Raw genomic sequence first — 17,020 nt, 5'->3', positions numbered from 1 at the left:
GATAATCCGCCCTTTGATGGCGTGGAGTGTACACACACACACACACAGACACACACACACACACATGGCTCATTAATGTTAAGCGCCCTCATTTGCATATATATGCGTGTGCTGTTCCAGCCTGGAGAGCTGTACGAGGCAGAGGGCGGGGGGGGGGGGGGGAGGCGGCGTGCTGCATGGGCGCGTTACCATGACGACGGCGGGGCTGCACTACAATAACAACAGTGGCTGCACGGCAACGCGGTTTCTGAACTACAATAACAGTGACTGAACTACAATTACAATAACAGTGACTGAAATAACAGTAACAGAGTGATCTACCACAACAGTGACTGAACTACACGAACAGTGACTGAACTACACGAACAGTGACTGAACTACACGAACAGTGACTGAACTACACGAACAGTGACTGAACTACACGAACAGTGACTGAACTACACGAACAGTGACTGAACTACACGAACAGTGACTGAACTACACGAACAGTGACTGAACTACACTAACAGTGACTGAACTACACTAACAGTGACTGAACTACACTAACAGCGACTGAACTACACTAACAGCGACTGAACTACACGAACAGTGACTGAACTACACTAACAGTGACGGGAACTACACGAACAGTGACTGAACTACACGAACAGTGACTGAACTACACGAACAGTGACTGAACTACACTAACAGCGACTGAACTACACTAACAGCGACTGAACTACACGAACAGTGACTGAACTACACTAACAGTGACGGAACTACACGAACAGTGACTGAACTACACGAACAGTGACTGAACTACACGAACAGTGACTGAACTACACTAACAGTGACTGAACTACACTAACAGTGACGGAACTACACTAACAGTGACTGAACTACACTAACAGCGACTGAACTACACTAACAGTGACTGAACTACACTAACAGCGACTGAACTACACGAACAGTGACTGAACTACACTAACAGTGACGGAACTACACTGACAGCGACTGAACTACACTGACAGCGACTGAACTACACTAACAGCGACTGAACTACACTAACAGCGACTGAACTGCACTAACAGTGACTGAAATAACAGTGGCTGAACTACAATAACAGGCTAAAGCTGTCGGAACTGCAATATTACCATTTCTGAACTACAATGGCAACATCTGACCAACAATAACAACAGTTTCCATAACGACAATATCAGCAGTTTGTGACCTACGATATTAAACCGTTTCTGGATTAAATTGTAAAGAGTTTCTGAACGACGATAACCTCAGTTTCTGAAATGCGAAAACACTTTCTGAACTATAACTATTTCTGAAGTCAATAACTGTGACTGAGCTACTTAAACATTTTTTTTTTAACTCAAATAACCGTTACTGGACATGCAATCACAACATTTTGAACTACAAAAACATTTTCTGAAGAGAAAAACATTTTCTGAACAACGATTAACAGTTCCTGTAACTACAAGTAACAGTTTGTGAACTACAACCACCGTTTTTGAACTCTATCATCAGCAGTGTCTGAACTACAACACCATTGTCTGGACCCCGAGCGGCTCTGAACTACTTATTTCCAGTTATTGTGCGAGCAGCCTTGATAAAACGGCCATTTGCATACTAGGTGACCCGGTTGAGGAATCTGGGCCAGTCGTATCTAGAACTGGTGTTCAGCGTGGTCTTCCCTCAGTGACTCACCCTGCTGCTACTAAGGGAACGTCCCGGCCCAGAACAGGTATTCTTATTCAGCCCGCTGTATTATCCACCTAAAACGCCGTCTCCTACGCAAATATCACCTACATGATGTCATGTTTTCGTTCCGCAAGCTCCATGTGCACACAATGTGCAATATGCACATAGCATTGGTATTGTATGTATCAATTTGTTCTGATGAACACATTGTGTCTCGTTGTGTGCTTCTCCCACACTGCGAACACGGAACAAACAGAACGGGACCAATATCGTCCCGTTGCTGTTTGAGTATCGCCGTCGTACTGCGTTCCTCGTGCTGGAGTCAAACGCGGCCGACTGGAACGACGCTCAGTGTCGTTCCAGTCTGGGCAGGGAGGGGGGGGGGTCTCTTCTGCTTGGGAGGGAGGGGTCTCTCCTGGGCAGGAAGGGGGGCTCCGTGACACTCCTGCCGTCCGTCACTGGGTCAACAAAGTTTATGTTAACGAGTGTTTACCCCCCTGCCCCCCCCCCCCCCCCCCCCCCTACCACCTAGACAGACAGATCAATACCCCGGGTGGGCTTAGGCGTGGACGCGCGGCGTGCCGATGAGCACTGCGGCAGGACGGGGGGGCTCCGGTGGGCGGGTGTGGGAGGCTACAGCCGTAAAGATGTTAGTGGTTACACTGGGAGCCGTTGTCAGCCCGTGTTGCTGAGCAGTTTAACCGCTCCTGGTGACAAGAGGAGCCTGGCTCCGGTCCTCCTCCGGCTGAGCCAGAGCTGTCCACGTGCTCCTCCTCCTCCTCCTCCTCCTCCTCCTCCTCCTCCTCCTCCTCCTCCTCCTCCTCCTCCTCCTCCTCCTCCTCCTCCTCCTCCTCCTCCACCACACTCCTCCTCCAAAGTCTCCTCCTCCTCCACCCTCTCCCCCTGCTCCTTCTCTTCCTTCTACACCCTCGCGTCCTCCTCTTCTTCCCTCTCCTCCTGCGCCAACACACACACTCCTCCTCCTCCTCTCTCCTCCTCCTCCACTCTCTCCTCCTGCTCCTTCTCTTCCTCCTCCTCCACTTCCCTCTTCTCCTGGCTCCTTCTCTTCCTCCTCCTGCACCATCACCTCCCTGTGAAGCCTGCCAGCTGAATCTTCCCTGCATAAAACAGAAAAGTTCTGAGCGGGCTTTTGATATGAATTCAAAGTTCTCAATCCTATGTTGTTGTTTTTTCTCCAGGATTTTGTGGGCAGGGCCGACTAGCAGCATTAGAGTCGGCGTTCTGAGTGGAAATCAAACAGTCTAGGGATCCAGGAGCAGGACACCCTCTGTCCTCTGCCCCTCCATGTTGGATTAGGATGACCTCTGGTTTGACGGGACACGTCTGCATGACAACACTGTGGTTTATGTGTTGGTGCTTTCCCTCGCCTCTTCTTCACAAGCCCCCGTCAGCTGGAGCTTAGCTGGTGTAACCCTTTCCTACTGCCTTCCCACTGAAGTACAGTTATTATAATACTGTTAATGGTATTGTATCCTATCAGACACTAGAGGCGTGGGGTTTTGAAGTAGTTATTGTAGTAGTAATACAATTATGACTGTGGTGCAGCCTGATGTAGTGATGAAGAGCCCCGTGACGCCACCCGTTGTACCTCCTCAAGGACCTGCTCTTCAAATGATCCCCGAACAAAAACCCCCTGATAACATCAGGGTGTGAAATCAGCAGGGGGTTGACATCTTTGGATGTGACATCGGGTGTGTAGGGAACATCAACAGGTGTGTGTGTGTGTGTGTGTGTGTGTCTGTTACGTGGTAGCGCTGGGTCTTGTGCTGTTTTTGTTTGTTTTGCTCTAATGTCTTGCCTTTTGCCTCGTGCACTCAATCATATCAATCACCTCCCGGAGGCGGAGCCTTGTGGCGGCAGGTCGCTGTTTGGCTCGCCCTGATTGTTGACGCCGCCCCCACACATATTAAGCCAAGTGGAAGATGGCGGCTCACTCTCTCCCTCATCTGAGCACAGACGCTGGCACACTTGTACCTTTTGTCAATTTTGTTAAAATATCATACTTGTTGTTGCTCTTGGTGGTTACTTTCTGCACGTAAAGGTAAGAGCAAGCGTAGCTATATAGTTTCACTGTTTTATTTTGTCCGCTGTCGGGCACGGAAGCAAGATAAGCTGAACCTCCCAGGCATTTAGTGTGAGGTTTTTCCTTTGCATTTTGCCCTTTCTGTTATGTGGTAATCACCTAGGCCTTTTCTGCCGACAGGGTTTTTTTTTGGTTGCTGTTACTGGTTTCACTTTCAAACAAAACCTTAAGATCATTGTCAACTATAAAGCATTGTTTTCCCAAGAACCCTGTCGTCTGTCTTCATGTTCGGTTGTCCAAAGGCTGCTGATTTTATGTTTGTTGGACACCGTAACAGTGTCTTACAAAGCAAACCTTGAGTTTGTGATCTATGATTGCTGTGACTTGTCTGGTTCTGCCCCGCTGTGGTTCTTGAAGCGGGCTGCTGTGGTTCTTGAAGCGGGCTGCGGTGGTTCTTGAAGCGGGCTGCAGTGGTTCTTGAAGCGGTTGCGGTGGTTCTTGAAGCGGGCTTCTGTGGTTCTTGAAGTGGGCTGGCACCACCAACCTCTTGTCGGGGCTACTCTCACTCTGGTCGCATGCTTTGAGTGGGTCTGGACAAAAAGCGTCTGCCAATGTTTGTATAGTCTGGATACACACAGACCACTGACTCAGTCTCAACTCGTATTGACCGATTTAAAGCACCCAGTGCCCACTCATACAACTAATCCGGTGTTCAACAATAGAACACCTGGGTAAAATAGACAGAACAAGCATAACATCCATCCACTGATCGATTAAAAGTACCAATAGATTGATTTGAGTGGTTTAAAATGTATATTTATTCAAAGGGGAACGTGTTTCAACACAAGCCGGAGCCACATAGAACTTGATGATGGATGTATCAGTTAGTCCAGGCCGCCTGTTACGACCACATGTGTTTGGGTGGAGATAAGACCCCCGAAGGGAGGGGTATCTGGGAGCTAGGGCCTCCTCACTAATGGTTTATACTTTATTAATAGTAATATGGAAGGTTCTTCTAGTGGTAATCCTCATGGATTAATATGGAAAACTTTTCACTAATCTTTTAGTCTCGCATTTTAATCACAGTTTGTCATTATGGTTATAATTGTTTTGATTGGAATCTGGTCCGTTCTGATTGGCTGTTAGTTGACTAGGCCTGTTTCGTTGGCTGTTAGATGTCAAAGTCTATTCTAAGTGGTTGATAGATCTCTATCTAGATGCTGATTTGCCGTTAGATGTGTAATATAGATGCTGATTGACCGTTTAATGTGCATTTCAATTCTGATTTACGTCTTTAATAAGGATGCCGTTAGATGTACATGCGTGTTCTGATTACCTGAAGATGGATTGCGTGCTTTGTGATTGGCTGTGAGCTCTGTACGGTGGTCCTGATTGGCTGTGTGTGTGCAGGTCGTGAGCGGGTCGGCATAGCTCAGGAGGTAGAGCAGTTGTCTTGTAACTGAAAGGTTGCTAGTTCGATCCCCAGCTCCTCCTAGTTGAGTGTTGATGTGTCCCTGAGCAAGACACTTAACCCTAACTGCTCCTGACGAGCTGGCTGTCGCCTTGCACGGTTGACTCTGCCGTTAACTGATGTAATTCGCTTTGGATAAAAGCGTCTGCTAAATGCCCTGATTGTAATTGTAATTGCAGGTCTCTGGTGATCATCTCCACGCTGGACGGACGGATCTCGGCCCTGGACCCTCACAACCAGGGCAGGAAGCAGTGGGACCTGGACGTAGGCTCCGGGTGCCTGGTCTCCTCCAGCCTCAGCAAACCTGAGGTACACACCCACTCACTCTCTCTCTCACTTTCGCTCTCTCGCTTTCTCTCTCTCGCTCACTCTCTCGCTCACTTTCCTGCTCACTCTCTCTCTCGCTCACTCTCTCGCTCACTCTCGCTCACTCTCATTCACTCTCTCGCTCACTCTCTCATTCAGACATACTCTCACACTCTCACACGAACTTAGACTGACACGCTCAGTTAGTCTCTCTCTCTCTCTCTCTCTCTCTCTCTCTCTCTCTCTCTCTCTCTCTCTCTCTCTCTCTCTCTCTCTCTCTCTCTCTCTCTCTCTCTCTTCTGGCAAGCCATATGTTCAGAACTCAGTTCACCACGTACAGTCAGCCAAGGATAGCACACACACACACACACACACACACACACACACTAGGAGCCGTCTAAAGCCTTTCATATACCGTGTTTGTTTGTTTGTTTCTTTTTGCCTTGAGGAGAAATCTTTTTGCTGGCCTTTTGTGAGCCACAAACACACACCACACACACCGCCCCCATGGTCTGCGTGGACACGGCTTATCTCGCCCACACGCCAACAACACGCCAACAACACGCTACAACACGGTGGGGTGGGGGTGGGGTGGGGGGGGGGGGAGGGGGCGGGCGCCCGGAGTGATGGCCGCAGGCACGCTGCCATGATGCTCACTCTGTGATGTGGACTCAGGACACAGAACACGCCCCACGGGGAGTAGGGGGGGGGGGCCCGCGCCTGGGATCCTAACAAGGTCCGGGGGGGGATAGCCTTGCCGGGCCTGGGGGGGCGGGGGGGGGGTATGCTGCCGTTTTGGCCGCTGGAAGCCTAATAAACGGGCCGGTTGTCGAGGGCGATGGTGGGCTTGTTACCCTGGGGGGGGGGGGGGGGGGGGGGGGAGTGTTTTTGGTGTAAGTGCCTCCGCGCTCGGGCGGCAGTAGAAGAAGAATCCCGGAGGACTCCCTGTGCACTGGGCGAGCGGCAAGCGAGGAGAGAGAGGGATAGCCCGGAGCCGCGCGGCCCCGGCCTCTCTGAGCGATTAATGACGGCGTGCCTCAAGGAGCCGTGCGAGGTGCCCTTTCAGTTTGGACCGCGTCTAATTGGGTAATGATCTTTTGAGGTGGGCTCCTGGGGGCTCTCCTAATTAGACCCTGCATTAAAGATTTATCTACCAGTGGTGTTGTACGGTCAAGGAATTCCCAGATCTATAGATCTATGTATCGATAGATCTATAGATAAAAACACATGGTGATGAAGAGCCTTGTGGGGGGCCTGTGTGTGTGTGTGTGTGTGTGTGTGTGTGTGTGTGTGTGTGTGTGTGTGTGTGTGTGTGTGTGTGTGTGTGTGTGTGTGTGTGTGTGTGTGTGTGTGTGTGTGTGTGTGTGTGAAGTTCCCCCCAGTTGGGGTCTCCGGGACCTTCACAGGGCCCGGGTCAGCTGGGAGTCTTCAGTTCTCCAAACTGGCTCCAAACACTACACTTCCCAGAGACCTCGGGGAACACAGAGAGGAGGTTTGAAGAGGGCTGCGAATGTTCCAGAACAAGGCAGCAGAGAAGCAGTGAAGACTCCTTCACAAGAAGACCTTTGGGAACATTTAGAAGATGTTCTTCCAAAGTGACCTACAGAGAATATCTTCCTCTTTCTTTCGAGGGATGTTTTTCGTTAAGAAGCTGGGCTAGCCAGTGCAGAGATGGGTCATTAAGGAGCAGGTAGGGGTTAGACAGTATAGAGATGCCTTTCAGGAGCAGGTAGGGGTTAGGCAGTATAGAGATGCCTTTCAGGAGCAGGTAGGGGTTAGGCAGTATAGAGATGCCTTTCAGGAGCAGGTAGGGGTTAGACAGTATAGAGATGTCTTTCAGGAGCAGGTAGGGGTTAGACAGTATAGAGGCCCATCATTAGGCAGTTTTACACTGCCAAGCCAGTACGTCGTGTCTTTGCACACCCTGCCATTTCACTGTCTTTCCAGTGTATTACCGAGGGGGTATAATCCGCCTTCATCAAGGATCCGGCTTTCTTGGTTCATTGGAGTTGGCGGGACTACATACGGAGACCTCTTTCGAAAAATGTGCATACTCTGAATGTTTTTGTAGTTCAGTCACTGCAAGAATGAGTATGCATCTGAGTGTAGGCTTTATAAGATTACTATAAGTGAAAAAAATCCAACATATTCTTTATTTTGCTGACCACTTTTATCCCGACAAAAGCCTTGTAAGGAAATTTCCGCTGGTACTTTCTCGTAGATCGTACCATCTTTCCCTGTCTTTGTTAAATGCGAATGCATCACCTTTTCTGCCATGATGGTCAGCAGCTCGCAGATTTCACTGTCTCTCAAGTTAGAACTACTCATGTTGATATCGCTGAGTTGTCTCTGTTTTAGAGATGACACGGCAACACCTCTACCCAAGTTCCACCCCTGGAACCGCGAAGCCGTCATGAAAACGAAACCCCTTAATATGTGATGGGTCCGAGAGGGGAAATTTGGGTGCGAAATCAATCCAGTATATGACCTTGGTCAGTGTAAACGCGCGGACCATGCCGGGAAAAAGGCGGGCATATTTGGCAGTCTAAAAAAAACGTTTATTAAGGAGCCGGTAGGGGTTAGACAGTACAGGGACAGGTCGTTAAGGAGCAGGTAGGGGTTAGACAGTACAGAGACAGGTCATTAAGGAGCAGGTAGGGGTTAGACAGTACAGAGACAGGTCATTAAGGAGCAGGTGGGGGTTAGACAGTACAGAGACGGGTCATTAAGGTCATTAACAAATGACCGATGGTGATCGAACTCAGAACCTTTCAGCTAAGAGTAAAACAGCCTTGCCACAAGACTATCCAATGCCCCCTTCCCCCAAGAGAAAGGCAGAACAAATGTGTGTTTCTGTGTGTGTCTGTGTGTGTGTGTGTGTGTGTGTGTGTGTGTGCAGGCGTGTGTTTGCATCTGAGTGTGCGTCTGTGTGCATGTGCGTGTGCAATGTATGCGCGTGTTTATGCGTGTGCTCGTCGGACACGCCATTGGCGACGGTATGCATATTTACAACTTTGTTGACTTCAGCACGGATGTGTTTCGGCACCCCTCTGGCCCCTCTAACCTGGAAGATTCAGGACCCCCCCCCCCCCCCCCCCCCCCCAACCCCCCCAGGCGCCTAGCAACTGGAGGATTTGATTGGCGCGTGGCGTTGTTCCGCCAGACAACAGTCTGCTCGGTGATTAGAGACGCTTCCATTGGCCGGTCAGATCCCGCCAGCCGGGAACCAGCCAATCACCTTCCGCTGCTGCAGAGGAGTGTGTGTGTTTGTGTGTGTGTGTATGTGTATGTGTGTATATGTGTGTGTGTGTGCGTTGAAAAGGGACAGCACATTCAGCATTGTCCGCAGAAATAAAGAGTTACTGGCCAGGGAGAAAAGAGTGTGTGTGTGTGCGTGTTTGTGTGTGTGTGTGTGTGTGGTGTGTGTGAGTCATAAGTCGGTAAGGGTTAAATAGATCCGGGGGGGGGGGGGGGGGGATTATTAGGGTGGTGAGGTAATGCCTCAGACAATGAATGATGTCACCCCACACACACACACTGCTGGCATGCGGCGTGAATGAGTGAATGTGTGAATGAATGGTGATTTCATCAGATTGATGGCAGGAAGGAGACGGAGACAACACAAGCACTCACCCGCGTTTGCACAACGGTGTGCGGTTGTGTTGGTGTGTCTCACCGTGACCCACAACGCGCGCACGATTGACTTTATTTGGCGGTAAAACTGGATATATTTCCGTTCACTTCGGTTATACGCCTGCTCAACTTTATTGTTTCACAATAAAATCACATCACACTATTATGTTTAACATTAAAACATTGCAATATTTAATCCTCACAGTAAAACAACACATATTTGTGTTGATGCGTGGTTTATATGCACTATAAATACAGCAATATTTCAAAATATTTAGATTGGCCTTCGGCTTTTAGTCATGATCATGTTTCTACATCAGTGGCTCCCTCCCCCCTATCAGATCCACTGGGAACCAGTAGTACTCATAATAATAATAAATTATCAGTTTTTTATAGTGCTTTTCTAAGTACTCAAAGACGCTTTACAAATAAGAAAGGAATACATACAGACAGTACAGACAATCAAACAAACGTTGTTTTTTTTCATGTACCAGGACGTTTACTGGTAAGGAGTGTGATGAGGAGAGAAGGTCAAATGATCAGATCCACTGAGGACCAGTACTCCCCTTGTACCAGGACATTTACTGGTGTTAACTGGAGACCTTTGAAAACCAAAAAAGATGTGGAAGATATATTTGTGAAATGATTTTTTGTAATTTCGCAACTCACCAGCCCTCATTATAATTCCTTTTATATATGTCTTTAAAATACATTTGGAAGGCAGTTTGCCGATAACATAAGTGTTCCTGTGTGTGTGTGTGTGTGTCTGCATGTTTAATATCACAGATCACTGCTAAGCGAAGGCAGAAGCTCTCAGCATGAACAGCCAAAGCATTCACCAGAACCCGTCAAAATATGTCCAAACACATGTTCAGGCATCTCCTCAGACGCCCTCCATGGACCCCCCCCCCCCCGCCACCCCCCCCCGCCTCCGATAGACCATCGTTAAGCCCCTTTAAGTCAGCCTCATCGCCGCGGCAACGCCAGGGGGAGTGGTTAATTATTAACCTGCAGATCCAATCAAGGGCGCTTTTTCAAGAGACCGCGCGTTGATTAGGAGTTCGGTGGAGTAGAGTGGGGGAGGGGGGAGAGTGGGGGGAGGGTGGAGGAGAGAGGGAGGGAGGAAGGAGGCTGAGAGTGGGGGGAGGGTGGAGGAGAGAGGGAGGAAGGAGGCTGAGAGTGGGGGGAGGGTGGAGGAGAGAGGGAGGAAGGAGGCTGTGAGTGGGGGGAGGGTGGAGGAGAGAGGGAGGAAGGAGGCTGAGAGTGGGGGGAGGGTGGAGGAGAGAGGGAGGAAGGAGGCTGAGAGTGGGGGGAGGGTGGAGGAGAGAGGGAGGAAGGAGGCTGAGAGTGGGGGGAGGGTGGACAAGAGTGGGGGGAGGGTGGAGGAGAGTGGGGGAGGGAGGAGAGTGGGAGGAAGGGTGAGGAGAGAGAGGGGTGAGGGTAGAAGAGAAGAGGGTCGATTGGGGGTAAGTAAACCGAACAGGGGGTCAGCCTGGTCTCCCCATGTGCTGTCTAGCCGTGTCACAGGCTGCGCTCCACAGGGGTCCGAGGTTGTGACGGAGCTCGTGAGGGTCCAGCAGTAATAGAGACGGAGCCTCTGAAACACTGAGTCTGAACAGCTAGAGGACGCTTCACTGTCCTGACAAGACGGGCGGACGTCCTGTCAATACAGGAAGCAGTCAGGCAGAGCACACACGCACACGCACACACGCACACGCACACGCTCACACACACACACAGGTATAACTCCTCAGACACTGTAGTGGTGTGTGTGTGTGTTGGAGGGGTGGGGCTTATTCAGACATCAGGAGAGGAGTGACTCACCACCCTCCCTCCCTCCCTCCCTCCCTCCCTCCCTCCCTCCCCTTAAACCTCTTACTAGTCAGGTCAATTGTCTGTCAGCCGGTATGGTGTGATACACACACACGCACACGCGCGCGCGCACACACTTTCCCAGTGCTAAATATATCCTCCTCATCTCCTCACTCTCTCCTCTTCATCTCCCCTCCGGACAATCTGGGCGATGACATCACCTTGTCTCAAACCTCCATCCTTAATCTTCATCAACCGTGTCCCACATTCCTCCTCCCCTCGCCCCTCTCCCTCCTCCACCCCCTCTTCCTCGTACTCCTCCCCCTCTTCCTCTCCCTTCTCCTCCTCCTCCCTCCTCCTCCTCCTCCCCCTCCTCTCCCTCTAACTCTCCCTCACCCTCTTCATCCTCCTCCTCCCCCTCCTCTCCCTCTAACTCTCCCTCTAACCCCCCTCACCCTATTCATCCTCTTCCTCCTCCTCCTCTTCCTTCTACTCCTCCTCCTCCTCTCCCTCCTCCTCCCTCTCCTCTCCCTCTAACTCTCCCTCACCCTCTTCATCCTCCTCCTCTTCCTCCTCCTCTCTCTCCCTGCTCCTGCCCCTCCTCTCCCTCACCCTCTTCATCCTCCTCCCCCTCCTCCTCCCCCTCCTCTCCCTCTAACTCTCCCTCACCCTCTTCATCCTCCTCCTCTTCCTCCTCCCTCTCCTCTCCCTCTAACTCTCCCTCACCCTCTTCATCCTCCTCCTCTTCCTCCTCCTCCTCTCTCTCCCTGCTCCTGCCCCTCCTCTCCCTCACCCTCTTCATCCTCCTCCTCCTCCTCCTCTCTCTCCCTGCTCCTGCCCCTCCTCTCCCTCACCCTCTTCCTCCTCCTCCTCCTCCTCCTCCTCCTCTCTCTCCCTGCTCCTGCCCCTCTCTGAGACCAATATACCTCATCAGAAGAAACGATAGACAGGGAATGGACACAGAAAGTTTAATTGGATCTGATTCTCAAACTAGTCAACACCGTTTTGATTGTTTGATTTGATTGAAGTTCACTCGTCTTCACCAAGTAAAAAAAAGTCATCAAATAATAATAAATGAAATACATAACAGATAAATATATACCTATAAACTCAAACTAATTACCTAATTATGTGATGTTAAATAGAATGTGTGATTTAAGGACAGGCGCGGTTGACATTTCATTATGGATGTCCCAGGTCATACGAGGGCTGTCAAAGTAAAAGCCCCCCTCTTAAAAATAACAGAAGAAGTGAAACGTCTTGTAAAGTGTTCCATTAAACCTTCTAATTAAGTAAAACACCGGTCTGGATACCTGGCGCTCCACCAGCGAATAAAACAGAAACTAGGACTTCCAGCTCAGTCAGCCATTGATTCCTGCTCTTAAGTGTGTGTGTGTGTGTGTGTGTCTGCGTTTGTGCGTGCGTATTTCTGCGTGTGTGTGTGTGTCTGCGAGTGTTTGTGCGTGTCTGTACGTGTGTGTGTGTGTGCGTTTGTGCGTGCGTATTTCTGCCTATTTGTGTCTGCGTGTGTTTGTTTGTGCGTTCGTGCGTGTGTGTGTGTGTGTGTGTCTGAGTGTGTGTAAAAGCATAAGATTAAAATGATTTAGTGATATAATCGCTCTGTGTGGCTCCACCTCTCAGTGCTGACCTGCTCCGGCGGTTAAATCAGGATTAGGCTCAGCTGGCTCGCGGTCGGACGGTGATGTCATCCTGGCAAGACCCCCTGCTGTTGGCACACACACGCATGCATCAACTACACACACACACACACACACACACACACACACACACACACACACACACACACACACACACACACACACACACACACACACACACACACACACACACACACAAAGACGCATACATTTGACACACACACACAAAGACAGACACGCATACATTGACACACACACACAAAGACAGACACGCATACATTGACACACACACACACACACACACACACACACACACACACACACACACACACAAAGACGCATACATTTGACACACACACACAAAGACAGACACGCATACATTGACACACACACACAAAGACAGACACGCATACATTGACACACACACACACACACACACACACACACACACACATCCATCAATTTACACACACACACGCACACACACACACACACACACACAGGTTGATTAGTGGGAGGGACCTGTAATGGTCTGAGGTCTCTGTGTGGACGCGGGCCAGAAGACGGCCTCTCTGGAACGTATTAGTGTCGTTCGGGGCACTTAGTTTCTATCGGACCTCCCGAGTCAGGAGCCCTTTACTCAACTCCTCGACCAATAGGGGGCTGCGAGGAGGGAGGGGGGGCGGGGCTCGGAGCCAGCAACACCGTCTGTTACGTAACGGCCCTGAGACACGCTGACTGCACAGAGAGTGCAGCGGCAGAAGGAGCCTCTTGAGGTCTTTGGCTCGTTGCCCGTCACCGAGAGTTTCCCATTCGAGGCGGGTTACCATGGCAACAAATAGTTCCATTCAGCTAGTGTAGCCTTGCCGTAGCGTGTGTGCTCAGTATCACAGTGGGGGGGGTACGCTCATAAAACAAACATAAAACAAATGGACAAAGTTGTGAGTTTAGCTTTATATCCTCAGTAGTGGGAGACTGACGCCAAAGGGTTGCAGATGAAAGGCAGTAAGAGCGCTATTTATTTTGAAGTGCCCCCTCTCCTCTCCTCCTCCCCCCTCTCCTGTACTTCTCCTCCGCATCTCACCTCGCCTCTCCTTCTTCTCTTCCACCGACCTAACCTCTCCCTCTCCTTCTCCTTCTCCTCCACCCTGACCTCCCTTCTCCTCCTCCACCTTAACCTCTCCTCTCTTCTCCTCTCTTCTCCTCCACCCTAACTTCTCCTCTCCTCTCCTCCTCTTCTTCCACTTAATCTCTCCCTTCTTCTTTGCCTTAACCTCTCCTCCTCCTCCTCTTCCAACCCCAACCTCTCCTCCTCCACCCTGACCGTGCCCTCATCCTGCTCTACCAACCTCTCCTCCTCCTCCTCCTCCTCCTCCTCCTCCTCCAGCCTAACAGCCCTCTCCTCCTCCTCCTCCCCCTCCTCCTCCTCCTCCTCCTCCTCCTCCTCCACCCTAACAGCCCTCTCCTCCTCCTCCTCCTCCTCCTCCTCCCTAACAGCTCTCTCCTCCCCCTCCTCCTCCTCCTCCTCCTCTTCTCCTCCTCCTACACCCTGACGGTGCCCTCATCCTCCTCCTCCTCCTCCTCCTCCTCCTCCTCCTCCTCCTCCTCCTCCTCCTCCACCCTAACAGCTCTCTCCTCCACCCCCAGGTGTTTGGGAACAAGATGCTGATCCCCTCTCTGGACGGGGACCTGTTCCAGTGGAACCGGGACCGGGAGACCATGGAGGCGGTGCCCTTCAGCGTGGAGTCCCTGCTGGAGTCGTCCTACCGGGTGGGGGAGGACACGGTGCTGGTGGGGGGGAAGAGCCTCACCACCTACGGCCTGGGGGCGTACAGCGGCAAGGTAGGACCACCGTCACCCAAAACCAGTACCACACCACCAGGACCTTAGATCCACCGTCACCCAAAACCAGTACCACACCACCATGACTTTAGATCCACCGTCACCCAAAACCAGTACAACACCACCAGGACCTTAGATCCACCGTCACCCAAAACCAGTACCACACCACCATGACTTTAGATCCACCGTCACCCAAAACCAGTGCAACACCACCAGGACTTTAGATCCACCGTCACCCAAAACCAGTACAACAGCACCATGACTTTAGATCCACCGTCACCCAAAACCAGTACAACACCACCATGACTTTAGATCCACCGTCACCCAAAACCAGTACAACAGCACCAGGACTTTAGATCCACCGTCACCCAAAACCAGTGCAACACCACCATGACTTTAGATCCACCGTCACCCAAAACCAGTACAACACCACCATGACTTTAGATCCACCGTCACCCAAAACCAGTACCACACCACCATGACTTTAGATCCACCGTCACCCAAAACCAGTACAACACCACCAGGACTTTAGATCCACCGTCACCCAAAACCAGTACAACACCACCATGACTTTAGATCCACCGTCACCCAAAACCAGTACAACACCACCAGGACTTTAGATCCACCGTCGCCCAAAACCAGTACCACACCACCATGACTTTAGATCCACCGTCACCCAAAACCAGTACCACACCACCATGACTTTAGATCCACCGTCACCCAAAACCAGTTCAACACCACCAGGACTTAGTAGCAGATCCTTAGTAACTTGATCTGCAGTCACTGGAACTGACTGATTGTTGGGGGATTTGGGTTTAGAACACAGACAAGGTGACGGCAAAACAAAAGGAAAGGACGGATAACAAACGACAAATCCAATACACATGGTTCCTCCTGGTTCCTAACGGTTCCTGTCAGTTCCTTACGGTCCCTAATGGTTCATCCTGGGTTCTCACGGTTCATCCTGGTTCCTCCCGGTTCCTCAAGGCTCCTGTACTCTGCTGCCTTCCCGGTTCTTGCTGATTCCGATCGTTTCCTGTCAGTTCCTCACGGTCCACCATTTTTTTTTTTCTTTTTCATCCTTTTTTTTTTTTTGCTTTTAATCCTAATAACCTTGCTTTCAATGCTTATTTTTAGTGGATCCATTTTTTTTTTATGTTTAGCCTGCATGTCAAGCATACCATGATACGGCAATAGGCGTGGAACTCTGTACAGGTCTGCAAAGGCTTCGCTCACGCCTCGCACAGACGTTGTATTTGCGCCAAACAAAGTCAACTCTGAACTCCTCCGGGTTCCCAACAGTTTCCTCCCAGTTCCTCACAGGCCCCTCCGTGTTCTGTTGTTCCTCAGCTGCGGTACATCTGCTCCACGGTAGGCTGCAGTCGCTGGGAGGAGGAGGAGGAGGAGGAGGTGGAGGCGGTGGAAGGAGAAGACGTTCTGCTGCTCCAGAGGACCCAGAAGACCGTCCGCGCGGTGCGACCGCGCTCGGGGCTGGAGAAGTACGTCTGGTCCCTCCGCTCGTGGTTCTGGATCTTTGGACAGGAATACAAACGTTTTCCCACGAGCGGGATTTCACTCTGGAGTGGGAGACGTAGCAGAGGATGTACGAAGTGGTTCCTAGTACAGTTGTTAGGATAACAGTATGAAAGTTATTTTGATTATTTGAGTGTTTACCATGAGAGTGATCGTATAACAGTTGATTATAGTTTAATGATCATGGGGCCACACACAAGAAGTAAAAACAAAAACGGAGTTAGCCAAGTTAGCTCGTTGGTGGTTGTGAGCATTAACTATGGTTATAACTAGTACCTGGGCAATTACTAGGAATATAACTAGGACTGGTATTATAAGTAGGAATATGCCAAGACTATAAATAGGACTAGGACCATAAGTAGGATCATAAGTATGACTGACTATGCCAAGACTATAACTAGGAATATAACCAGGACTATGCCAAGACTTTAACTAGTGAGTAGGACTATGACCATGACTCCGCCACTGTCACCATGACTACGTCCAGCGCTAGGTCCAGCACAGGAGCCTGTATCCTGAGCCCCTCCCTCTCTCTCTCTCTCTCTCTCTCCCCCCCCCCCCCCTACCAGGTGGAACTTCAGCGTGGGCAACTTTGAGCTGAAGTTCGTCCCGCAGATCCAGTCGGGCCTCCACTTCCTGGAGGGCGGGCTGGGCAGCGGGGACTCGTGGCGGGAGGAGAGGAAGGACAGCCAGCGGGTCATCACGGAGGACCCCCAGAAGGGGGCGCGGGAGGGGCCGCAGCAGAACCCCCGGCCCCTGGACCTGGACCTGGACCTGGACCTGGACCTGGACCTGGTCATCAAGGTCTCGGTGCCGGACTGGAAGGTCATGGCCTTCAGCACCCAGCCCAGCGGACAGCTGGTCTGGGAGCACCAGGTGGGTTTGCCGGAGACGACGGCTCTTGTGCGGACATCTTTACTCACGTGTATCGGTATACACGTGAGTAAAGAAGTGTGTCTACGGTTGATATGTAGACGTACTTCTCTACTCAAAGCTTTGACACCCACATGTCCATATGGGAGCGAAGCTGCA

The 17,020-nt window shown here is 50.8% G+C and overlaps 1 protein-coding gene across 4 annotated transcripts in view; it reads left to right on the top strand.

Annotated features, from left to right (window-relative positions):
* eif2ak3 (eukaryotic translation initiation factor 2-alpha kinase 3) overlaps nt 1–17,020 on the top strand; it is a 43,673-nt gene that overhangs the window by 10,974 nt on the left and 15,679 nt on the right. For all 4 annotated transcript variants that reach the window (XM_060051398.1, XM_060051399.1, XM_060051396.1 and 1 more), the window contains exons 2-5: nt 5,384–5,513; nt 14,261–14,455; nt 15,806–15,954; nt 16,558–16,864. In XM_060051398.1, the coding sequence (XP_059907381.1) occupies nt 5,384–5,513; nt 14,261–14,455; nt 15,806–15,954; nt 16,558–16,864 (781 nt within the window). The remainder of the gene's footprint in view (nt 1–5,383; nt 5,514–14,260; nt 14,456–15,805; nt 15,955–16,557; nt 16,865–17,020) is intronic.

This window comes from Gadus macrocephalus, chromosome 5 (genome assembly GCF_031168955.1).
Source record: "Gadus macrocephalus chromosome 5, ASM3116895v1".
NCBI classification, from domain to species: domain Eukaryota; kingdom Metazoa; phylum Chordata; class Actinopteri; order Gadiformes; family Gadidae; genus Gadus; species Gadus macrocephalus.
The sequence above is the reverse complement of the archived record's forward strand: the minus strand, read 5'-3'. Positions and strand labels throughout refer to the sequence as shown.